The 26,341-nt window shown below is 44.1% G+C and overlaps 1 protein-coding gene across 2 annotated transcripts; it reads left to right on the top strand.

Annotated features, from left to right (window-relative positions):
• The first annotated feature begins 9,860 nt into the window (after positions 1 to 9,860).
• Positions 9,861 to 26,090, top strand: LOC137375185 (uncharacterized). Of its 2 annotated transcripts, XM_068041956.1 has the most exons (7): positions 9,881 to 9,969; positions 12,201 to 12,285; positions 15,557 to 15,667; positions 16,109 to 16,211; positions 19,239 to 19,312; positions 22,664 to 22,915; positions 24,110 to 26,090. In XM_068041956.1, the coding sequence occupies exons 3-7, from the start codon at positions 15,663 to 15,665 to the stop codon at positions 25,095 to 25,097; spliced, it is 1,422 nt and encodes a 473-aa protein (XP_067898057.1). In that variant the 5' UTR covers positions 9,881 to 9,969; positions 12,201 to 12,285; positions 15,557 to 15,662; the 3' UTR covers positions 25,098 to 26,090. The 2 variants fall into 2 exon arrangements, with proteins under 2 accessions (XP_067898056.1, XP_067898057.1); XM_068041955.1 differs by lacking the exon at positions 15,557 to 15,667 and having other exon boundaries at positions 9,861 to 9,965.
• The last annotated feature ends 251 nt before the right edge of the window (positions 26,091 to 26,341 follow it).

Raw genomic sequence — 26,341 nt, 5'->3', positions numbered from 1 at the left:
CTTTAAAAAGAGAATTTGATTTTTCTTTCTCTCTGTTGCTGCTCCTCAGGCCTGTCCCATGTCAGTAGTCCAAGCCCTGGCAGGAAGGATAACTAAGCTCAATGCCCCCTCCTAATGTTGCTGTATTGCTTCTCTTAGAAGAACATGCCCTAGGATAACTCCTCCTACCTTCTCCACCTCCTCCTCCAATAGAGCGATGGGCACCTTGGCTTCACTCAGCAACTCCCCACGGCATTAAGGCTGATCATCCGTAAAGTTTGAATTTGGACGCTGTGTCTCCCATTCCACGCTCAATGCTCAGAGCTCCAATACACAGTGCCACCTCAGTGCTTCTGTTCCCCTTTTCCAGTCACACTGCAATATTTAGCAAGGACTAACACAAGTATTCACAGAGCATAATAACCCTTTACATTCATCCTCCACAAGCACATCAGCCAACAGGGTACTCACCCAAGGATGGTATCCCCTGGAGAACCTTTGCCCTGGCAAACTGGGGAAAACCATGTGATTCTGATTCCCTAGGTCCCAATGCCATACAAAATTCCAAGAGAGAATTGAACAAATGAAGATGGTTGTGATTGTTGGAGGTCAATCATCTCAGCTCCAGGACCTCACTGCAGGAGTTCCTCAGGGTAGTGTCCTAGGCCCAACCATCTTCAGCTGCTTCATCAATGACCTTCCTTCAATCATAAGGTCAGAAGTGGGGATGTTCGCTGATGATTGCACAATGTCCAGCACCATTCATGACTCCTCAGATACTGAAGCAGTCCGTGTAGAAATGCAGCAAGACCTGGACAATATCCAGGCTTGGGTTGATAAGTGGCAAGTAACATGCATGCCACACAAGTGCCAGGTAATGACCATCTCCAACAACAGAGAATCTAACCATCTCCCCTTGACATTCAATGGCATTACCATCGCTGAATCCCCCACTATCAACATCCTAGGGGCTACTATTGACCAAAAACTGAACTGCAGTAGCCATATAAATACCGTGGCTACGAGCAAGTCAGAGGCTAGGAACCCTGCAGCGAGTAACTCACCTCCTGACTCCCCAAAGCCATCTACAAGGCACAAGTCAGGAGTGATGGAATACTCTTCACTTGCCTGAATGGGAGCAGCTCCAAAAACACTCAAGAAGCTTGACACCATCCAGGACAAAACAGCCCGCTTGATTGTCGCCCCTTCGACAAACATTAACTCCCTCCACCACTGACGCACAGTGGCAGCAGTGTGTACCATCTACAAGATGCACTGCAGCAATGCACCAAGGCTCCTCAGACAGCACCTTCCAAACCTATGACCTCTACCACCTAGAAGGACAAGGGCAGCAGATGTATGGAACACCACCACCTGCAAGTTCCCCTCCAAGCCACACACCATCCTGACTTGGAACTATATCGCTGTTCCTTCACTGTCGCTGGATTGAAATCCTGGAACTCCCTTCCTAACAGCACTGTGGGTGCACCTACACCACATGAACTGCAGCAGTTGAAGAAGGCAGCTCACCACCATCTTTACAAGGGCAGTTAGGGATGGGCAATAAATGCTAGCCTAGCCTGTGACGCCCACATCCCATGAACGAATAAAAAAAAATGGGTCAGGGTCAGGACTACAATAAGCAGGCAATTTGTTTAGAATTCAGTACCATTTCCCATTCAATTTTGCTATGTCAACTTGAGTTGTCATGAATTCAGGTTTTGGGCACACTGGATTGTTTCTCCCAGCTCTGTCGATACCTCTGCTAGACGTCTATCCAGTATTTAGAACTGGTGCTCTAGTCTCTGCTTGCCAGGGCTGCCTATAGTGGGATTAGAAACCAACCCTTCTGCCTCAGTGGTGGAAATACTACCGCTGAGCCAGTGATCAGAGCGACCAGGGTGTGGGTATCTCACTGGATATTAACTTTGTATTTAGAGACCATATTCTAGTCTCCACTCAGCAGAACTGTCTGGAGTGGGGGCTCAAACTGTTCACCTTCAGACTCAGAGGTAGGTAAGCTACCTCCGAGCCAAAGGCTCACTCCAAAAGGTGCAGAATGTAATATATTTTCTGGTACATTTTAACTATTCAAAGTAAAATTGATGTTAATTGTTACTGTGAGCATTGCCTCCATTTCACTGTTGCCTTCTTTTAGAACACTACTGCTCCTTCTGGCCCCACAAGGACACTTAAAAAAAAGTCAGAAACATTCTTTTGTGGGCCTCTTCCTCGCCGGATTGGTCTGGTGGGAAACTCACTGTCACTGTGTAGTAAAGTTTTGCAGGCAGGTCTGTATGTTATCATGGTGGACCTGACATGCATGTATTAAATACAACACTGGCAATTCCAGTGTGGGTAAGTGACCTGCATGTTTTTAACTGCCACTCGCCCCGATGGTTAAAATTGCCCCCTATGCCCTTTGCACATTCCTCACGCATGTATCTCTTAACTTTTTTGAAGACGGACTGAAACCATTGGTTGGATGGAGCCAAATATGAATGATTAGGCTGCTTTATCTCACCGACAACAAGTGAGCATACAGAGGTGCAGTCAATGCGAATTCCACTCACTTAACTTGATCTCTTTTCTCTCCTCAAAAATATAGGAGAGATAGTTGATCCTCATTGTATCAGTTTGAAATGAACAGTGTGTGGTGACGCTGCACAAGCTGGCTGGTCTGGCTTCGTTGCATATCTTCAATCCCTGCTTTTTGGCCACTCTATAAAATTTAGACAAATTCACTCTATTTCAAAACACAACACTTACAAATACCTCAATCCCAAAATCTTTCCATGAAGAAGAAAAGTATCCAAAAGCCCTCAAAGGTGACAGACATATTACCATATTGGAACTCTGTACAGTGGGAATGACTATGAAAAAATTTGGTATATTTGGATACAAAAGTTTGGTCTCAATGCAGATTAGGTTATTTTTTCCAACGATATACATTATTCATAAAAATTTGCAAAAATACATTACAAAACAGTTCAAATAGTACATTTTGGAAAGTACAATAGAGATCAGATTTCTTTGATACAGAAGAACATGAAGTGCCTCACAATTCTTGCCATTCCATTGTAAATGCAATGTACAATGGCATTGCATAGTAAAAAACATTTTGGTACATACAGCCCGCAGGGTTTTACACAGGTTCCAGTCCCGTGGTTCACTATGGCGGGAGGACCTTACACAGTGGCCTTTCCCCATTGAGCCTTTGCGGCAGCTGCCCCAGGCTTTAGTGCGCCATAGTCACAGAGTTATACAGCACAGAAACAGGCCCTTCGGCCCATCGTGTCTGTGCCGGCCATTAAGTACCTATTTATTCTAATCCCATTTTCCAGCACTTGGCCCGTAGCCTCATATGCTATGGCATTTCAAATGCTCATCTAAATATATCTTAAATGTTGTGAGGATTCCTGCCTCTACCACCCCTTCAGGCAGTGTGTTCCAGATTCCAATCACCCTCTGGCTGAAAACATTTTTCCTCAAATCCCCTCTAAACCTCCTGCCCCTTACCTTAAATCTATGCCCCCTGGTTATTGACCCCTCCGCTAAGGGAAAAAGTTTCTTCCTATCTATCCTATCAATGCCCCTCATAATTTTGTATACCTCAATCAGGTCCCCCCTCAGCCTTCTCTGCTCTAAGGAAAACAACCCTAGCCATTCCAGTCCCTTTTCATAGCTGAAATGCTCCAGCCCAGGCAACATCCTGGTGAATCTCCTCTGCACCCTCTCCAGTGCAATCACATCCTTCCTGTAGTGTGGTGACCAGAACTGTACACAGTACTCCAGCTGTGGCCTAACTAGCATTTTATACAGCTCCATCATAACCTCCCTGCTCTTATATTCTATGCCTCGGCTAATAAAGGCAAGTATCCCATATGCCTTCCTAACCACCTTATCTACCTGTGCTGCTGCCTTCAGTGATCTATAGACAAGTACACCAAGGTCCCTCTGACCCTCTGTACTTCCTAGGGTCCTACCATCCATTGTATATTCCCTTGCTTTGTTAGTCCTCCCAAAATGCATCACCTCACACTTTTTTTTAATAGAGATACAGCACTGAAACAGGCCCTTTGGCCCACCGAGTCTGTGCCGACCAACAACCACCCATTTATACTAATCCTGCATTAACCCCATATTCTCTACCACATACCCACCATTCTCCTACCACTACACTAGGGGCAATTTACAATGGCCAATTTACCTATCAACCTGCAAGTCTTTGGCTGTGGGAGGAAACCGGAGCACCCGGCGGAAATCCACGCAAACACAGGTAGAACTTGCAAACTCCGCACAGGCAGTACCCAGAACTGAACCCGGGTCGCTGGAGCTGTGAGGCTGCGGTGCTAACTACTGCGGCACTGTGCCACCCTTCTCAGGATTAAATTCCATTTGCCACTGCTCCAACCCAACTATATCATCCTGTAATCTAAGGCTTTCCTCATTATTTACGACACCACCAATTTTTGTGTTATCTGTGAACTTACTGATCATACCTCCTATATTCACGTCTAAATCATTAATGTACACTACAAACAGCAAGGGTCCCAGCACCGATCCCTGTGGTACACCACTGGTCACAGGCTTCCACTCGCAAAAACAACCCTTGACCATCACCCTCTGCCTCCTGCCACTGAGCCAATTTTGGATCCAATTTGCCAAATTGTCCAGGATCCCATGGGGTCTTACCTTCTTAACCAATCTCCCACGCGGGACCTTATCAAAAGCCTTACTGAAGTCCGTGTAGACTACATCAACTGCTTTACCCTCATCTAGTCACCTCCTCGAAAAATTCAATCAAGTCTGTTAGACACGATCTCCCCTGACAAAGCCATGTTGACTATCCCTGATTAATCCCTGCCCCTCAGCACGTAGTCCTGGACCTTGGAATGTGCTAGTCTGCAACACTTGCTCGTGGACAATTCTTTGCTCTGGAAGACCAGCAGGTTTTGGGCAGACCAAAGTGCGTCCTTCACTGAGTTGATGGTCCTCCAGCAACAGTTGATGTTTATTTCGGTGTGCGTCCCTGGGAACAGCCCACAGAGCACAGACTCCTGTGTTACGGAGCTGCTCGGGATGAACCTCAACAAAAACCACTGCATCTCTTTCCACACCTGCTTTACAAAGACACACTCAATGCAGATTAGGTGTCCGCTTTGTGGAACACCTCCATTCAGTCCACAAGCGTGACCCCGAGCTTCCGGTTGCCTGTCATTTTAATGCTCCAGCTTGCTCTCATGCTGACCTCTCTGTCTTCAGCCTACTTCAGTGTTCCAGTGAAGCTCAAAGAAAACTTGAGGAACAGCACCTCATCTTTCGATTAGGCACTTTACAGCCTTCCAGGATCAACATTGAGTTCAACAATTTCAGACCGTAATCTCTTCCCACATTTTGTTTCTTTTTCTTTGCAGGTTTTGGTTTTAACTTGTTTTGGCTTTCAGATGGCAGCTGTTCATCATTCTGCCATTCACACCTCCTCTAGACACATCTTTTGTTTCTTTAAATTTCCCATTACCACTCCCTTAGGCCTTGCATCACCGACTCTTTTGTCATTTAATCTCTCCTGTCTTCCACTGTCCTCCCTTTCACTTGCTTAAAACCTATTACATTTCTAACTTTCTGATGAAAGGTCATCAAGCTGAACATTTAACTCTGTTTCCCTCTCCGCAGATGCTGCTGAGTATTTCCAGCATTTTCTATTATGGTACATTAGGATTCTGTACAATGGAAATGTGTATAAAAGGGTTGGGATTATTGGTACAAAAATAATGGAAGAGATGGTAAAGGGATTTGGTACAGTGAGATTTTGTACAATGAGAGTGATTCTTTAATGGATTTAGTACAATCGGGGTGTGAATGGATTTTGGTACATTGATGTATTAAATTTTTGCATAGTGCCAAGGTTTAGTACATTGACATTCTATATTTGAGCCAGTTTCCTGAGTGTTCCTCTTGTTTGATATATGACCCTTTAATTGTTTCTTTTGTGGCCTTATTACCACCATTATCTGATACTGATTATACACTTCTATGGGAAGTCAAACAACTTTTGTGAGGGAATTGAAGCTTTGAAGGGCATTTTCCACCTGTTCTCTCAATCATAGACGGTGTATAGTGCATATGCAAGCCTGAGGGACACCTTCATCCGAGCACACGCATGCCACACAGCAATACCAGCCCTCCATGACTCTCTGCTTCCCAGCTGCTAATCAAACTCATGCTGGATGTCCATCTTTTTGGATTTCCGACTCCCTGACACCAGGGTATCACACATCAGCACAATAGGCCCCCAAACAGCAGCTTCCACTGGGAAATATAGTGTTGAGATTTAAGTGCATTTCCTGCCAGCCATATAATCTGTATTTGAATATTAGGCAGTTAGGAATACTTGGTGAGTTTGAAAAAGAAGATAAGCTTGATGGGAGGAAAAACAAAAAGTGCTGGAAATACTCAGCAGGTCAGGCAGTATCTGTGGAGAGAGAAGCAGAGTTAACATTTCAGGTCTGTGACCTTTCATCAGAACTGGCAACATTTAGAAAAGAATTAGGTTTTAAGCAGCTGAAGGGGGGGGGGGGGGAGGGGTGGGTGGTGGGGAAGAGAACGAAAAGGAAGATGTGTGATAGGGCAGAGGGCAGGAGAGATTATATAACAAAGCTGTCATGGGACAAAGGCAAAGTGTGTGTTAATACTTGAGTTGCAAGACAAAGCATTAGTCCAGAGAGACTGTTAATGGCAGAATGATGAGCCGCTCTGTCTACATGAACAAACAGGCACTGCAGAGGGTCCATTACCCCCGACATCTCAACCCCTTCCCACGGCACCTTCCCATTGTTACGACTAGGTGAGAAAGGGGTTTAGGGGTTCCCTCTCAGCCTTTGCATTGTCATACAACCGACCGCTCCTGTCAAAGCACCCAATCAAAATATACGATTCTGATTGTGGTGGGAGAGACGCACTAATAATTCAATCCCGTCGCTCCACAGATCGCCTAACATATCATTTAAAACTTTCCAAATTAAAGAAAGACCAAATTGTACCATCTATTAACCCCCGAATGAGGCTAACCAAACCAGGTGTCTTTAAATCAACAAATTAACTCTTTAATTAGAAGAACTAAATTCTTAAACACAATGAAGATATAAACAACATTTAAAATAGAAAAAATTAGAGTCCTTGCAAAGTTACAGTCCAATGCTGCTGGAAGTCCTCACAGAATGTTGCTTGAAGTCTTCACAGAATGTTGCTTGAAGTCCTCACAGCTGTCCGATGCGGGAAAAAAGGCTCTTCCACAGCAGAACGTCCGTAGTCTAGCTTCAGCAGCAGGTGATGCTTTCCTTCTCCAGCGAATTTCAGCAATTAATGACTTGCAAACACTTTCAATGGAATCAAGCTGACTTTAGAGTTTTTGAGGGATAAAAGATTGTCACAGTCTAACTTCCCTTTCTTCAATTTAAATTACAGAGATCTCTGTTTTGGCTTGACTTTTTCTTAGAATTTTGAGAGAAAATAGTAAACAGACTAAAATCCTCTTCTTTCAGTTTAAATGGTTGAGAGCTCTTTTTCCAGGTGCTGTCATCACAGCTGTGTGTTTGTGCTCTGTGTCTGTGTGCTGGAACAAACTGTCTTCAACTAAAAGCCAGTTCAAAACTGAATTGCAACAAATATATTGCTTGCTACTCACTCCCAGTGGCTGTATCTATGATAACGAGAATGCACCTATAACTCCTGAGGCTTGCCGGTTCTTAAAGCAATATGATCCTTGGCAAGCCTTAAAGGCAAACCGTATATTCCCGGAAAAAAAAACTACAGGACCATGATAATGGTTTAACAGGGTTTCATTTTTTTAAACACCGTGTTTTTAGCTCCCCCTCAGTGAATCCTTGTTCACTGCTCTCCAATTGTCAGGCAAAGAAATCAACCAGACAGGTTTTCTTAGATTTAAACAAGAAAGGTGGAAGCTTATTAACCTTAAACTCTAATTCAGTTAACGACTCCAAAAAGGCGACGCGACCAAGCTAGCATACATACCCGATAAATATATACGCAGATAGAGACAGAAAAGTAGAAAGAATAAAGGGGAAAAGTTCAAGGCAATAGCTGGGATTTATTTACGGTCCTTTGAGTTCAATGTAGAGTCTTTGATTGCCGGTAAGCCTTGTCAATTCGTCGGGGCCCAGTGCACGCTTTAAAACTTGTTTTGATGTAGGAGTCTTCTCTTTCTTGAGGTTTAAGTGACTTCAGTGGATCCGGAGATTCGTGAGAGAGACAGAGAGAGAGAGAGAGAGCTGGCCAGGAGAGAGGCTCTCTTCTTCCAAGTTCAGTTGCAATCTGACCCAAACTGTTCTGTGAGCAGTTCAAAAACCTGGGTCAGCAGGTTAGTCATGTGACTAGCTGTTTTAACAAACTCCTGCGTTTGTGGATTCTCCATCTTAGCAGACACCCTGGAATGCTGGCTTTCTTACACATTCAATGTCTGGGGATCAAAATCTATTTGGTTTATTGTCTCCTGACACTATCTCTTAGTATGCAAATATTTTCCAGCCACTGCAGATCTCTTTAAACATGTCATTTCTTCATTCCAGCAACTGTTTAAAATGAATGTTCATATGCCGAAATTAATATGCCTCATTCTTGGCAGGTGGGGTCTTCATGACATCATGCAGTCGCAGGAGGTGTAATACCTGCCCTTTTACCTCCTCTCTCCTCACCATCCAAGGCCCCAAAAACTCCTTCCAGGTGACGCAGCTATTTACTTGCACTTTCTTCAATTTAGTATACTGTATTCACTGCTCACAATGCAGTCGCCTCTACATTGGGGTGACCGCTTTGCAGAACACCTCCGCTCAGTCCGAAAGCATGACCCCGAGCTTCTGGGTGCTTGCCATTTCAACACCCTCCTCTGCTCTCATGCCCACATTTCTGTTCTTTGCCTGCTGCAGTGTTCCAGTAAACATCAACGCAAGCTCGAGGAGCAACATCTCATCTTTTGATTAGGCACTCTACAGCCTTGTGGATTGAACATTGAGTTCAATAATTTCAGAGCATGACTGGCCTTTTTATATTTTTTATTTTATTTTATAACCATGTGCCTGTTTTTCAGAGCTGGTCATTATTCTGCCATCAGCACTCTCTCTCCTTGTCTTTCACCACAAGCATTAACACACTCTTTGCCTTTGTCCCAGGACAGCTGTTATTTAATCTTTCCTGCCCTCTGCCCTATCACACACCTTCCCCTTTGTTCTCTTCCCCACCAAACCCCCACCCCGCCTTCACTTGCTTAAAAACCAATTCTTTTCTAACCTTTGCCAGTTCCGATGAAAGGTCACTGACCTGAAACATTAACTCTGCTTCTCTCCACATATACTGCCCGACCTTCTGAGTATTTCCAGCACTTTCTATTTTTATTTCAGAGTTCCAGCATCTGCAGTATTTTGCTTTTACATTAGCTTGATGAGGGTACTAGTTGAACATAGAATTAGGAGAATAATACTGCTGAGCTAACAGCACTTACACTGCAGGCATACGCTAATAGATAAGAGACAGCAGTAAATGTAATGCTGCCATCTACTGCACCAATATTTGGTGTGCTCGAAGTGACATGAAAAGCTCAGATTAATGCAAATTTAAACCTGAGAGCAGACAGATAACTAACACGTGCTTCCGGGTCCTAGAGGGACGGTTTCCTGCCTTTATTAAAGATGGCGGCAGGGGCATAATATAGGCGTCCAGCCAGCTGCCTGCTTGAAGTCCCTGTATTTTACTATGTGGCGGCGATTCAGAGCAAATGAATTCCTGAGGCCCAAAATCTAATTATCAGGCCCATGTCCTTCATTTTTCAACCATTCCGCTCCTGTTGTCCGCAGGCGGACTGTTCGTGGCGCGGCGCCGCGAGTGCGGAAGGACCCCGGGGAAGATGGCAGAGCAGCAACGGCTGAGGGAGCGGCTAGAGCGCCAGGCATTGGGAGCGTTGCTGGGGAGTTGTAGGTACCGGGGCCGATAGGCTGGTTGTCACTCTCCTCTCGCCATCGCCTCGGGGCCCGGGGAGACTCGGCGATACCCTTTGGGCTGTTTGAGAGGGAGTTTGTATCTCTGGGCCAGGCCGGGCACGTCACAACCCTGAGCTGAACTTCTGACCCCATCTCTTCTCCATCACCAAGACAGCTCACTTCCACCTCTGTAACATCGCTCGACTGCACCCCTGCACTGGCTCATCTGCTGAAACTCTCATCTCTGTCTGGGGGAGGGGGTGGGATTTTTGCATGGTTCTGGGATTCAGATCCACCCCCTCCTCCCAGCAAATGGGCCCTGGCTGGGGCTGTTGGGGGAGTCCTGTAATTTCCAGGTCTTTGCACATGGAAGGTGAGGTCGGTGGTCCCTTTCCCACCTCCCTTAACGTGATGGCTCTGTCCACGGTGTTCGTCATAGAGCCTTTGGGGACCCAGCTGCTGCCATCCTCACAGGAGTCAGAGCAACCTTGTGCACCACACTGACCTTCCAGCTGTTCTTGCTCATCTTTCCTTTGGTAGTTTTGCATCCTCAACATGTAGCTGGACTGCTGCAACTGAGCAGTGTTTTTGATCACCTGACTATCCAGGTTTCCTATGTTTGCAACCTGGCCTTTCCAGTTGTTGTTTGTTGTGATGTGGAGATGGGATTTTAAAATTATGATGCTTTTGATGTGAAATTTGCACTCTCTCAAGGTTTCCCAGATGTCAAGAAGAGAAGATATGAGTTGCTTTCTTATGTACACAAAATTTACATTTATGTGGTCTGAATTTTCAGTCTACTTTTTATAACTGCATCCTCACAGATAAAAGTCAATTAAATAGCAGGTGGATGATGTTGGGGTAAACTGCTTTGGAAAGATCACACTTACTGGCCATATTCTTGAACATAGAATGATTTTATATTATGAGCCAACCATGTAGAGTAGGGTCAGGTGTAGACCAGGCCAAGTAGGGGCAGTGGGCTCCCTTCCCTGAACCACATTAGTGAGTCAGTTGGGTTTTCTGATCATTAAGCAGCTCTCGTTGTCATTGTTGTAAAGTGCAAACTACCAGTTATCAGGATCTGTTGAAAGGATAGCACAACATGCCATGGTTGTATTTGTACTCAGCACTTCATGGCTGCTAATCCATTATTATCACCAATGGGCTACTGTACCTGTTCACAGGATGCCCCTGATTTCCTGATGCACATGGCCAGGGTAAAGATCCCCGCTGGGAATGTGAGCTTGGAAATATGAATGTGACACCCATCCACAATGACAGCCCTGAGAGGATGGAATGGGCTATAGGACCTGAACTGCAATTCTCCAACCAACACCCCACACTACCAACACCCCACACTACCCCCACCCCCGTCACCACCCGTTCCCATCTTCTTTCTCTTGAAGATACTGATCTGCCTCTTGATGGTTGGGGGGGGGCGATGGGGGTGTGATTTTACGGCCCCAACAGTGCTCCTGCACCTTGCCCAAGCAGCCATTCTTTATTGTTGATCCTACCTGTTGTGTGAGTGTTGACAGCCTATTCAACCCTAGGGAGCATTACAGCTGAGTCTGACAATAATAAAAAAACAAAATACTGCAGATGCTGAAAATCTGAAATAAAACAGAAAGGTCACAGACCTGAAATGTTAACTCTCTTCACAGATGCTGGCAGACCTGCTGAGTGTTTCCAGCATTTTTTGTTTTTATTACAGCTGAGTCCGATCCTGCTCTTTCCCAACACTTTGCGGTAGGGTTACTGCAGTAGGGAGTGGGAGACGGGCTCAATTTTCTTCCACTCATTTCCCCCAGCAGTCTAGAGGCATTGAGGACAATTGTAGCACCCTCATTACTGAGCCACATATGGGTCTGATAACTAAGTACAGACTGCCAATTGAACCTGACATCTCATGTCCTGTGTGGCTAGTGTTATTGGCAGTGGCTGTATCCCTTTGGGAGAGCTGCTCTAATTTTGATAATTATACAGAGTTGAAATTGTGCTGATTTGAGGGGATAGGTAAGCCTGTGCAACTGTGGTGGGGTCTGTGCTGTGAGTTCTGCCCAAAACAAAGATCAAATCTGGGCCCTTTTGATCTGTCTAGTTTAATTTCAGTTGGGGCATTGATCTGACCTCGTAAGCCAGCTGGGGGACAAGCTATTAAAACACTCTTAACAGCAGTGAGAATTATATTTATGCAAGTTTATTTGCTTTTTTTGTTTACTGCAGACAATAAGCTCCTGGACAAATCAGACCTGCAGGCAGCTCTGACTGAGAGACCTCAGGGTGAAAAGTGTGAACTACAGACTATCAGGTATGGCAGGAGTGTCCCAAGCTTTAGCTTTCATGGGCTGCATGGGTTTGTACCATGGAGCCTTGGGGTGGGGTGGAGTGGAGTGGTACAAATCTAAAGTTTAAATCAGTGTTCCATGAATTCCCACTTACGAGACTGACACAGCTCTGGTAGGGTGCACACACCTGAAGTTTTATGTAAATGGGAGTTTTTCCCCTTGTATTTTAGACTTGGCAGCTTTAATAGTAATTTGTTCCTGACTGAATTTTAAAATTCTTATCCTTGTGTTCAAATTCCTCTGTGACCTTTACCCTCCCTGTGTCTGTGACTACCTGCAACCCTCCAAGAATTCTGCCGCCTTCCAATTCTGGCCTCTTGCAAATCCCCGCTTTCTTCTGCCCCATCATTGGTGGCTGTACCTTCAGCTGTCTAGGCCCTAAGCTCTGGAATTCCATCCCTAAATCTCTGCCTCTCCACCTTTGTCTCCTCCTCTGAGACCCTCCTTAAAAACTACCTCTGTGAACAAGATTTTGGTCAAATTACCTAATATCTCCTTCTTTGCCTTGGTGTCTGTTTTTGTTTGATTATGGTCCTGTGAAAATAAAAATGTAACAAATATAAGCTAGAGTAGGCCATTTGACCCTTCGAGCCTACTTCACCATTCAGTAAGATTGTGGCTGATCTACTTCAACAACACCTTCCTGCACAGTCCCCATATTCTTTAATTCCCTCAGTATAGAAAAATCTTGTTCACTGTCATGAATATACTCAATGACTGAGGATCCACAGGTCTCTGGGCTGAAGAGAATTCCAAATATTCACAACCCTTTGAGTGAAGAAATTTCTCCTCATGTCAGTCCTAAAAGGCTGACCCCCTGGTTCTAGACTCTCCAACCAGGGGAAACCAGGATTTACCCTGTGAAGTCCCTTAAGAATTTAATATGTCTCAATGACATTACCTCTCATTCTTCTAAACTCAAGGGAATATACGCCAAATCAACTCAATCTCTCCTCATGGGACGATCCCCTCATCCCAGGAATCAGTCTAGTGACCCTACGTTGCACTACCTCTAGAGCAGATATGACCTTCCTTAGGCAAGGAGACTGAAACTGGACACAGTACTCCAGGTGTGGTCTCACCAGTGCCCTATGTAAGGCCTTTACTGATTTACTCTTATACACCAGTCCCTTTATATAAAAGGCTAACATACCATTTGCTTTCCTTATTGCTTGCTGTACCTGCATGTTAACTTTCTGTGATTCGTGTACAAGGTTGCCCCGGTGCCTCTGAATACCAACATTTCACAGTCTCTCACCATTTAAAAATATTCTTTTCTATTTTTCCTGCCAAAGTGGATAACTTCACATTTATTATATTCCATCTGTCATCTTCTTGCCTACTCACTTAACCTGTCTATATCCCTTTGCATTCTCCTCACAGCTTACTTTTCCACCTAGCCCAAGCACCTTTGGACATTTTACTAGATTAAAGGTGCTATATAAATCCAAGTTGTTACTTGGTTGCTACTTGACTATGTGACAAAAGGTGATTCAGTGGGTAGAGGCACTGCTTAGTAGTGTTTAGCTATATGGACTCAGCTGGCCCCTTTGCTGAGCCCTGCAGGAGTAGCAGTCAGAGACACTACTGTTAGTCTCGATGCCTCTAGGTTAGAGTTGGGAAAAATTAGCCATAGTTCCTGCTGCTGCTTCAATGTGTGCATTCATATAACTATCAGGTGGGATCAGGCTCGGCTGTGATGTCCTCCAGGACAGAATTATCTGCTGACATTTACTGTGTAGGAGCAGGCTTGAAGGTTGTTGCTTGGGTGACGTATGGAGGGGAGACGGGAAGAATTTGTACTTTTAACACAACCTTTCATGAAATCAGGGTGCCTCAAGGTACCTCATGAACAGCAAAATGAAATGTTTTGAAAAGTTTCACTGTTCTGTGAGCAGATGCCCCCACAAGTTTCTGATCTCAGTCATGTTGCTTTGACCATAAGAAAGGAGCATTGGTTACCATTTCCCAGCTCCATTGGTTAACAACTGGAAATGGGATCACCACCAGCAGATTTACATGGTCTGAGAGAAACAGGATGGGAGAAGTCCGAGTAGATACTGGCAAAATAGAAATATCTCTGGTGTCCTCACTCACTCCTACCCTCCCACTTCTACTTGTACACAAACTCTCCTCTGGTGGTGTTCTCTCTGTCTTTGGCACTCTCTTCTACTCTCTCACTCTTTCATGTGTGTGTTCTCCTCTCTCAAGCCTTTTCCTCTTGTGCTCCTGTTCTATCTGTTTCCAGTGTACCATTATTTGTGTGTATCTTCCTCTTGTGTTCTCTTTCATGCATGTGTTCACTCTTTGTGTGCACGTGCGCACCACATCATTCTCATACACCTCAACATTACTCTCATGTGACAGTTACTATTTAAATAACATTGGTGCTGTCATTGGTGTCTGTGCCTTTTGCTCCAGAGGCTCTAAGTCCTGGAATTCATAGAAATAGAATCATAGAGCTTATAGCACAGAAGGAGGCCATTCGGCCTGTTGTGCCTATGCTGGCTGTTTGAAAGAGCAGTCGTACTTAATCCCACGTTCCGATTTTTGTCCGTAACCCTGCAGGTTCCCCATCCTCGAGTACCTGCCCAATGCCATTTTAAAATTATTTATGGAATCAGCTTCCATTGTCTTGTCAGGCAAAGTGTTCAGATCCTGACAACTACTTGAGTGAGAAAAAATACTCATCTCCCTTCTAGATCTTTTGCCAATTAAATTAAATTCATTAGTTACACAATAAAGGGTGAATAAGCTCAGGTACAAGGAGCCAACAACATGACATGTCCACAAAAGTCTAGATTTACAAATATATCACTGACTTAAAGCTGCCATTTTTAATGATGTCTGAGCACGTGCAGCATCCCTGATTTCCCAGGATGCATTAGTGCTAGTCAGCTTAACTGAGGAATAGTTTTCCTTCAGCTTCTACTCGAGATTTCTAAAATTGTGAAGATTTCAACAGTTTAAAAAAAAAAGTCTGCTTGTCTGTGTGGATGTGGAGGAGTGGGTGAGGAGTGTTCTGATTACTTCTGTCTTGTAGCTTTTCTTTTGTCTTTTGTGATCTTCAGAGAGAGGGAGGGAATTGAGGGGGAGCAAGAATATGACTTTCTTCAGACAATTTTTCTTTAAATTTTCAAAAGCAGTAATTTTTGAAGCCAACCTTTTGCGTCACCTGTGTTTTATTGACAGTTAGAAAAGATTAATTTAATGTTAATCTCACCTGTGAGATAGACATTCTATTTTCTCATAGCTAGGAGACAAAGGACAGAGAAGAGGATAAAAAGCATACCTGCCCTTGGGAGGGAATCCAGTGAGGGAAGTGAATGGAGGGTTAAGAATGAGGTGAGTGACAGTAGAGTAAGCAGGAGATGATACAGGGTATTCCCTCCATAAACACTCCTTAAAACTTACCTCTTTGACCAAGCTTTTGATCACCCTGACCTAATATGTCTTTACGTGGCTCGGTGTCAGATTTTGTTGGCTTACACTCCTATGAAGCGGGTTGGGCTGTTTTACTACGTTATAGGCACTATAAGTTGTTGTTGTCATATAGTAATTGTAATAAGTTTCATTGATTCCCTTATAGAAAAAAATAAATTACAGATCTTGGGCTTTCTTATTCACCCCCTTTAACTAGTGATACCTTTAAATGGGTTTCATTGCACCAATGTTGTATTAAGTCTTAATTTGCCTAGTTTGTAAGCACGGTGCATCTGAAATCCATTCTTGGCCGACAAAAGCCTGAAGGCTTATGTTTGTATTTTCTTCTCCACCATGCATTAGCCCAGCCCTGGATGGAACACAGAATGAAATGCTGCAGCAAGGCACCCAGACCTGGATCCGGCAACAGGATAAATTGACGGAGCTTCACAAAGATCGCGGAGATGTAGGTATCAGCACCAAATGGAGAAGCTCCCCTGCCAGTGGCACCCTGCTGTGCTGTTTTGCTGCATGACGAAATTGAATAGCTAATTTTCTTTTTTTCAGAAGATTGGAGGGATTGTATCAGTGACCCAAGCTGTTCAGAGTTTGGCTCCCAATTCTCGTGGGTTTTATTGTTACTCTCCACCTCCCTTGAAGCCCTCCTAGTATATTCTGTAATTTGTCAGTCACTTATCAGTGGGAAATATTTGCCCCTCCTCTTCAGACTGGTGTAGAGGTGCAGCTGCATGGGCACGAGCTGCCCTTTAGTGTCTCCCCAATTGGCCAATCTGCATGTGTAATTGTAGAGTGGGTATTGAAAGGTTATTACATTATGGATGTGGGAAGGCATCAGAGACCAGTCGTGCCCTCACCTGGTGCCAACATGTGCTTCCAAGGAACATCTCACTGGATAATCAGGTGCTGGAACCTTGATTGATCTTCACACACTACTTGTCCCTCCCTTATCCAGAGGCATTGAGGCTAATTGCAGTGCCTCCACTGATCCCTTGCTGTGCCTGTGTCAGGAATCGTCTCCGTCTATGACTCACAGTTCTTCTGCATCCAAATTGGCACCAATACACAGATACCCATTTACAATGAGCTTTTGCATCAGAAATGTTTATTTGGTGTATGATGAAGCTGAGACACAAAATCAGGACACTCATGAGCTGAAGCCAGGTCTCCCAACGATGCTCATGGTGGAAGGGGCGAGGATGATGTCCTGCACAGAGTTCCTTGTCTTTGTTTATTGGACATGGTACTGGGGGAGAGGGGTGGGGGTGTTAGGTAGCTGTACCCATAGAATGTACCCCAGTATGAATTGGTGTTTTTAGGAGAGGAGGGAGAAAATTGGGAGTCAAAAAAAGGAAAATGGATGGAAGTTATGCTAAATCTTCATAAATCACTGGTTTGGCCTCAGATGAAGCATTGTCCAATTCTGGACAATGCAATTTAGGAAGGATTTCAAGGCCTTATAGAGGTTGAAGAGAATTACTAGAACGCTACCAGGGATGAGGGATTTCAGCAGTGAAACTGGAGTAGCTGGAATTGTAATCCTTAGAGCTGAGATGGTTAAGGGGAGATTTAATAAAGGGGTTAACATTTTGAAGGATTTTGATGGAGTAAATAAAGAGAAACTGTTTCCACTGGCAGGAGGGTTAGTAATCAGAGGATACAGATTTAACATAATTGGCAAAAGAACCAGAGGAGAGATGAAAATTTCTATGATGTCGCAACACTTTAGGAAGGATATGAAAGACCTTGAGATGGGGCAGAGAAGAATGCTTCCAAGGATGAGGGATTTTAGCTACAAGGTTAGGTTGGAGAAGCTGGGATTGTTCTTGGAGCAAAGAAGTTTGAGGGGAGATGTGATAGAGGGGTACAGGCTACGACAGGTTTAGATCAGGTAGACAAACTGTTCCCACTAGCTGGAGGTACAAGGATTAGGGGACACAGATTTAAGGCTTTAGGGAAGAGATACAAGAGGGATGTGAGGAAGAAGTTGTTTATGCAGCGTGTGGTAATGACCTGGAACTCGCTGCCTATGAGGGTGGTAGAAGCAGAGACATCATAATTTCAAAAGGAAATTGGATGGGCACTTGAGAGAAATAAACTTGCAGGCCAGCATGGACTCGATGGGCCAAATAGCTGCCTCCTGTGCCATAATGACTGAGTTATAATGATCTGGAATGCACTGCCTGAAAGGATAGAGGAAGCAGATTCAATGGTAACTTTCAAAATGGAGTTGGAGAATACATGAAAAAATTTCAGGGCTATGGGAAAGAGTGGGGGAATGGGACCAATTGGTTAGCTCTTTCAAAGAGCCAGCACAGGCTCAATGGGCCAAATGGTGGTCTCCTGTGCTATAAGATTCTATGCTTCAATGATTCCGGGTGTAGCAGAGCAGTTACTGTCACATTTCATTTCAGCTCATTGATTTTTAGTTTCCGATTAGGAATTCCATGCCAGAGCCAAAATTACAGCAATGGTGAAATGTATCTGTGACTTGTTAGTACAGTGTATGAGAAATCAACTGACCGGAATGTGGAATCTTTACCTGGAACTGAATAGTCAGCATTCCATCAGTTACCCAGAGGCTGCTGATGACATTATACTAATAAAATGAAATGGCCATTTCCCACCATACTGAAAGTGTATCATCAGTATAAAGCAGGAGACTATATGGGGGTTTCAAGCCAGTGCAGACCTCCTTCCTATATTGGTCTTCCAATGGGCCAAATAGGAACCCCCCCCCCCCCCCACCCCCGCCCCACCCCCGCACTCCCCAAACCCTCACACAGTGCAAAAGACAGAATGGTGATTGTGACATTTATTTATGGTGGCAGCTGCCTTAAGCCAGCAACACAAGAGTGCCTTTAAATAGAGAGTGACGGTGGGAGGCCTGTGCTGTACACTTTATTTCCTTGCCACAGAAAGTTAGGGCACAGAAATGGGCCTTCATAGAATCATAAAGTTACAGCACAGCTCATTTGGCCAATCAAGTCTGTGCTTTTTTTTTGTTCTCCACTTGAGCCATTCTTATCCCACTCCCTTGATTGCTGCCTATATCCTTTAATAGTCCTCTTTTTCAAGCAACTATTTAATTCCACTTTAAAAGAATGGACTGCTTCAACAATGGGTTGTGGCCCAAATTTTGCATTCCAACCAGATCATTACCGCAATGAATTTTATGATATTAAATTTGTTCCTCCTTGTTATTGTGTTGCTGGCCAGCGGAAATCGTCTTTCCCTTTTTGCCTTATAACTCTCCGCAATCTTGATGGTGTTAGAGTCAAACATTCACTATTCAGGTGGAGACCCCTCCTTGTTTTGTTGCTTCATTATACATCAGTCAGATGTATCTGATGGAGTTAAGTTTGAATGGTTGGATTTATTTAAATGATTTAAAGTTTGTATGCAGTAGAAGCCTTGGCTTTTGTATTTTGTGTTGTTTTGTGACAATATTTTTCTTCCTTTCTAACTTGCTCAGCTAGCACAAAGCATGATCGAGCTCAATAGCAGACTACAGCAAAAGGACCGAGAGATCCTAACCAACGAGGCAAAGTAAGTTAGTGGGGGATTCAGACTCTGATTCCTTTTAGAGTGAAGAGAGGATGGTGAAGATGCCCATCTGCCTGGATTTAGGCCCATTTTTGCATTGAATTACATGACACAAGTGGGCCACTCAGCTCAACAGGTCCTTATGGGGCCCACATAAACAGTAATCCTAATCCCATGTGCCTGTCCTGTTCCATGTTCTTTTATTCCTAGATGCTTTTACTTCCAATGTTTAACCACATGTCTAACTTATCCTTAAATGTTGAAATGGTCTCTGCTTCAGTCACTAACTCTGATCTGGGTACAAGTCTGTCACTGGGGTACAGTACATCTAATGGAGCTGCTGCTCTGGAACCAAACACCTCCACGTGGCTGGCAGAGAGTAGAGTCCTGGCTACAACGGTAGCCAGAATCAGGCATGTAATGGATCTCGGCAGAGACATTGACAGCCCAGATGTCCTGCTGCTTCGTGCAGCCCACGGTCAAAGGCATCCAGAGGCTTGTCCCTTAATCCACCAGGTGTGTCAAGGAGACTCAAGTGTGTGGAGTGAACTCACCTGATCTTTCTTCAGTTTGTGTGAAATTTCTCATTGGTGTGAGGCCTTGAAACCTCCCTTGGGAACCTCCACCTCAACTTGAGTCATCTATCGGAAATTCCCTCTGAACCATTTCACTCGGCAACGAGGGATTTCTTGCTTGGGCTGTTCCTGCACACTACCCTCTTCCTCGCCCACATCTCCCATCTGAATGTGCCATCTTGCTGTCCAGCTGAGGTGGGACTCTCCAAAGGAGTACTCCCTGTGCGGGAGTCCTCTCGTGCACTATTGGTGGCCCTGGGCCAAGTGCATCTGTCAACTAGGTTGTTTGTTACACAGACTCCAGCCACTTCTAACTTTTGCAGCCTGAGTCCGTGTTTCATATATAATATTGAGTGTGAGAAGTTTCCGTCCCCATTCGATTATTTAAGAGGGGTGCTCCTCAAATACTGGCTCCAACTTCAGTGCAACACTGCTGATTTTTGGCCACTTAGTGAGAATGGGGAGGTTAAGTCAGAGATTCTTCTTGTAGGTCTACTCCTGGGCCTGACTAAGGTAGCCACCATTGGTCCAGAACAGACATGGTGCAAGGGCTCTGGCTGCCTGCTTCTCTTCCGTGGCCTTATTAGTGCCCAGGTGGCTCTGAAGAAAGAGCATCCGGTGGACACCATTATGCTTGAAGCCTTCCGTGATTGGTTGGCATCGCAGGGACCAGAGTATTTTGTTGACACCAGGAATAATATTACAATTTAGTTCAGAGTATCCCATTGTTTTCTTCAAAGGAATTAAAGAATAAGGGGAAAGAAAAATCTGAGAACTTTGATGGGTTGCTCATTGTTGCTGCACAGTGTCTGGCAGCTGATTGGCTGGCTGGTTGTCCTTTTGTAGTTTGACCTTGTCCAATGGTATCATTCACCTTTATAAAGCTGAATTTGAGTTGCAAAAGAAAAATCACTAAACTGCAATAGTGCATTCCGCAGTACCGCAACCCTCTTTTTTTAAAAAAGGTGTTCCTGACTCTAGTCCAAATCTCTTGCATTTAATCTGATATCTATGACCCCTCATTCTAAACCCCTCAATCACTGGAAATGGTCTATTTATGTCTACTCTGTCTTTCCCTTCATCATTTTAAACATCAAACAACATTAAAAAAAATTTCAAACAATCCCTTAATCTCCTGGCTTCTAACAAAAACAGCCCTAATCTTTCTTTGCATTAATATTTCCTCAAATAAGGCAGCATCCTAGTGAATATATGCTATGCCACCTCTTCGCTTGAAATGTGTAGTGTATACTGTAATTAAAAGAAAAGGAGGTTTGAGACAGCAGGCAGATACAATGCCTATGAGCTATCTTTGATGATGTTCCCTCATAGATTGCAAAGAATAATGAATTTGTTAGCTTGTTTCAGTATTTGATGAATGCCACACACACATTAGATTGGAAAGTTTTTGATTTATTTCTGATATACAGCAGACCTACATTGGCAGACTGGATTTTGGAAATGAAGAGGTGGGGAGGCAGGTCAATTGGGCATTACAGGCTGCGAGAAGGATGGAATACAGGGGATGAGCTAGAAAATTAGATTTAAGTCAAGTGAGATGACAGCATTTTATATCATTATGTTAAGACAAGTTGTATTGATTGAAATAAGTGAATCTAATCATAATGAATGCTCTGTATTTTCACATTGAAATAAGACACCTTAATGAGTCATACTAAGCCCTGCCTCACCAAACGGTTAATTCAGTCTGCCTCTGTAGATTTAGGTGTCCCTCCTTTTTGGCAAGAAGGTATAGTTCTTCTGCATTCTTGAGATGAAGTGAGATACAGGACAAAGTGCAGGTAAGAACTCAAAGCTTGCTGGATTGGCAGGTGGAGCCATTGTGGAACCAGTACATAGTTGGGAGAAAGTGAGCTGAAAGGTGTAGCATGTTAAGATTGCTTTGCACCAAGAAGAAGATACAGGAGGTGAGAAAGTATAAGTTATCCTAACGGTAAGAATCATTATTTTAAAAAGCTAAGCTTTATCTACATTTACACCTTGCTTGGCACTGTTTATTTGTTTTTACATTTGTTTTAACTTGCTTGTCTGTGGTCTGTGGCAGCTTGCAAGGGTTTGGAGATGAATGGCCCAATAAATAGTGGAATAAGTTTGCCTGGATTAGAATAATTTTGTGATTAAATATGATAGAGGAGTGTTTGAAATCTCCCATACAGCTGTTCAGTAAGTCAGATGATGCATTTTTTTAAATAGTGGAATTTTAGACTTTGAAAATATCGGTCTTACGGCCTTACAGTCAAATTGCTGCTAATTAAATACTGAGTTCATACAGAGGACAATTTTGAGGTTGGTGCAATTAAGTAAAACTCTGGGTGAGTTCATACAGGTGCCACATAAGAGACTACAGATATTCTGGCTGCAGTAATTTATGTTCCTAGAGAGTTATTGTCTTTATACTTTTATTTGGATTATGGCGCAGAAAATTCATTGTGACACTTGAGTGTAACAGAACGTGAATGATGGGTGTACCATTTTTATAATGTAGATACTGCACTGGCTCAATAGATTGCATCTTTCACTCCATTTTGTCCGGTGAATAGAGAGTAACGAGAGTTACTGTTAGTATTGGCCATGCCTCTGCTGTAATCTGACCAAATAAAGCCATGTACAGAGTTATACTCGATCCATTGAGGCAAGCCTGGCAGGTCCATTAATTGGCACAGGGAATATAATCATGATCCACATCCATCTACTGGATGTGTATAATTGCTGCAAACTATTCAAGTAAACCTGCACTTTGTATCTTGGTGGGTTTCAGAATGGTGGAATACCACAAGCGAATTAAAAAGCTGGAGGTCGAATGTCGGGAGCTGCGGACTAACCTGCAGGACTTGGAGCGAGCCAATCACACGCTGAAGAACGAATACAGCACTCTCCATGTCACCTTCAGCACCCTCGAAGAGCGGCTGCAGAAAATGGCCGATGAGAACCACGAACTGATCACACGGTGGATGAATAAGAAAACACAGGACACAAGCAGGCTGAATACAGAGAATGAAAAGGGCTCCAGGTAATCTCTGCAAATGCAGTTGTATTTGGTTTGCTACTGTCATGTTAAAAGAGCAATCGTAACAGTGGGGGTAAAAACAAATGCTGAGATTTTGTATCCTTTATCCCTCTAAGTCCAGTGGCTGAATCACTGCATCTTGATGAGACAATTACTTCAAAATTTTATTTCTTGCCATTCTTCAAAGACACATCTTTTTGTGTCTCTCTCGAGCCCAACAGCTCTCCCTCTTTTTGATGTGCTACCCTAATTCGCAATGTGTCTTCGATCTTTGCCTCACCATCTCTTTTGTTGCTAATGCTGCCTGTGTGATGCTCACTTTCTTCTGTCATAAAATAAAACACATCTTTTCCACCTACCAGCTTTTAATTCCATAAAGCCCAAGTCTGATCAAGGCTTGAATCCTGCTCCCAGCTCTTCTAACACTTCTCATACGCTACTGAATGGAATACAATATAAAAGAAACTAGTCACCTCTAGAGTGCGATGAACAACAGCTTGGCCTGTTGGGCCGAATGGCCTGTTTCTGTGCTGTAAATTCTGTGTAACTCACAGGTGATTCCTCTCAACTGTAGCTTCCAACCTCCTGTCTTTTTGTTCCTTCCTTTCTTGTCTCTAATCAATGCTACATAGTCAGATCTCCTTTGAGCTTGGCTCCTTTGTTCATATTTGACTGTAATTAGCTGCTTCATGTGCTCTTTCTCCAGTCTGAATCCTCACTTTCCCACTCCTATTCTAACTCATTCTTCGCCAGGACCTCAGAAAGCATTAAACTCCTCAACCTCCTTCAATCTTTAAAACACTTCTGTGCCATCTAATCAAGACTTCCTATTTCACCTTGTCTTCTCTCCTCTTAATGTTTCTCATTATCTGCCTTGTGATCCTTCACATGCCAGCTTGGCTTCTGATACATACTGAAGCAAATTGACTGAAGGCATTGGCAACCCCCTGGTCCATTGAACCCTGACCCAAGTCAGTGACTGGTGGCCCATGCAGCCTGGTGTACTAGAATCTGGCTCAGTAAATGACTGGTGGATAAGCAATGTCTTAGTTTACTGGTTGGATAGCTTACCTCATATCCATTGTTCCCTGCAATGTATCCAGGTATCCATTCTTGTTTAATTTATTGATTAATTTGATAATTATCCAGGTTTCCATGTACTGTACAAAATCTCATCGGTGCTTCTTTTTGTGTCAGACCATTTATTCTGCTCGGAGGAATTGGAACGTTGCCTATGATGCCCACGAATCACAAACGCACAGATCTGCCTCTTGCCGAGAAGGTGAAGGTTGTGGCAGCCTTGCAAGGCCCGAAAGCCTCCTACGCCTCAGTGGCTAAGATGTTCAGTATCTCGAAGAGCCAGGTGGGCCGCATCAGCCAGAACAGAGAGAGGATTTTGGAGGAATGGCGGCAGAACGCCAACCCCAACCGCAAACGGAAAAGGAAGGGGAAGGACATCGAAGTGGAGGACGCTCTTCTGTTGTGGTTCCAGCAGGCTGTGGCTGAAGGAATCCGTGTCTCAGGCCCCATGCTAAAGACAAAAGCCAAGGAGTTCGCGGAGGATCTGGGCCACGACGACTTTGAGCCAACTGACGGGTGGCTTTCGCGGTGGAAGACCCGGAACAACATTGTTTTTAAAAAGGACTCAGGCGAGCGGCATGATTATGATGGCTCTGCGACAGGCGGCCGGACTCCAGAGAGGGCCGATATTGGAGCCAGAATGGCTGATATTGGCCATAATGTGACCTTGCTAGATGCAATCCAAATGCTATACCGGGCTTATGGGAACATGGAGCAGACAGCCTGTGCTGACCCCCCTCATGGAGCCAGGTTGAAGAGGGATGTGGCTTGCCCAGGGCCCAGGCTCTCTGGCAGCGAACCGGGCTCCGCCCATGCCTGTGCCCCCTGTCTCACAACAAAACTGGAGGAGCCGCCCGGCCTGCAGCTCAAGTCCGAGGACGATTGCGTCACGGCCAAGAGGCCCCGTCTAGAGGCCATGGCTCAGGAGTGTGAGGTCATCAGAGGGTTGCCAACTATGGCTGTTTCTGTCACCAACAACGAGGCACTGGAGTGCGTGAGCAAGCTGGGAAACTGGCTTCAGCTCCAAGGACCATCGGGAATTTACGAGCCAATGCTGTGCATGCTACGAGATGTGCAGACTGCAGTGGCAACATCCCTGAGGTAGATGTCAAGGTTTTGCTGAAGATGAAAAGGAAGTTACGAAAAGCTGGATTGTCGGAAATGAAAACTTGAAAATGCTGGAACTGTATCTGTGAAGGTTAATGTTTTGTTGGGACCCTTTGTTGGAGCTGGGAAAAGGGCAGGCTAGGATAGCGGGGTCTTACAAAGGTTTATGTAGTTCTGATGGGCAGCTGTGCCTTCATCTGCCAAGCCCCCAAGCTCTGGAATTTTCTCCCTAAATCTTTCCGCCTCTCTCTTCTCTATTAAGACGTTCTTTAATACCTACCTCTTTGGTCCAGCTTTTGTTCATCTATCTTAATATCTCTTTATATGGCTCGGCATCAAATTTTATTTGATTGTCCTTCTGTAAAGCACCTTGGCATTGTTATGCAGTAAAGGTGCTATATAAGTGAAAGGTGTTGATAGGTCCCAGCTGAAACATCAGTATCTGGAAGAGACTTGACTGACCTGCTGTGCGTCTCTGGCACTTTCTGTTTTGATTTCTGACTCGGAACTGATTTCCCAATAGTTTTTATACACTTATATACTGAACAGCAGTGTGCATATAAAAATATGTTGTAGTATATAGAAAAACCCACCACTAATTTATTTAGAAAAGCATTTTTTATATTTACAATAATAATGGGGTAGTTGAGTCCAGTGCAGGTTCTGCACACTGGCTGCATTTTAGCATTTAGTACAATTGAGCCACTACTTTGACTGACTTTAATGTTTGTAAGGGTGTTAGACAGATGATCAGTTCTGTACCGAAGACTGCATCATTTGTGTTAACTGTCAAACTGTTTGCCTGACTGAAAAACACTACAACTACACGTTAAATGGAACAGGGCACCCTTACAAGAATGGAAACATTGGCAGTATTATGCCACAGGTGTGTATGAAACAGTCTTGGTTGATGTGAGGCAAACTGCACTGTGGTATAACTGAATGTTTGGTGCTGTTTCCACTTCATACAATAAAATAGTACGGTGTCTTACGCTTGGAGTAAACTGTACATTATTTATGATCTCTTGTGTATGTGTTGGTGCAGAGCTGTTGGCACCGAGGAAGTAAGATTGAGATTTAGAATGGGGAAAGATTTAACATGGTTTCCAAATCCATTTCAACAAATGGAGCTATTTAGTGCAGCAAGTGAAGTTGCATTGAGGACCTGGCTAACAGACTTGTCACTCCTTCTGATTGATATCTGGCAGGGTTGGATAGGGTTCTTTTGGAGTGGGTTTAATG

Source organism: Heterodontus francisci, chromosome 11, assembly GCF_036365525.1.
Source record: "Heterodontus francisci isolate sHetFra1 chromosome 11, sHetFra1.hap1, whole genome shotgun sequence".
Lineage (NCBI taxonomy): Eukaryota > Metazoa > Chordata > Chondrichthyes > Heterodontiformes > Heterodontidae > Heterodontus > Heterodontus francisci.
The sequence above is the reverse complement of the archived record's forward strand: the minus strand, read 5'-3'. Positions and strand labels throughout refer to the sequence as shown.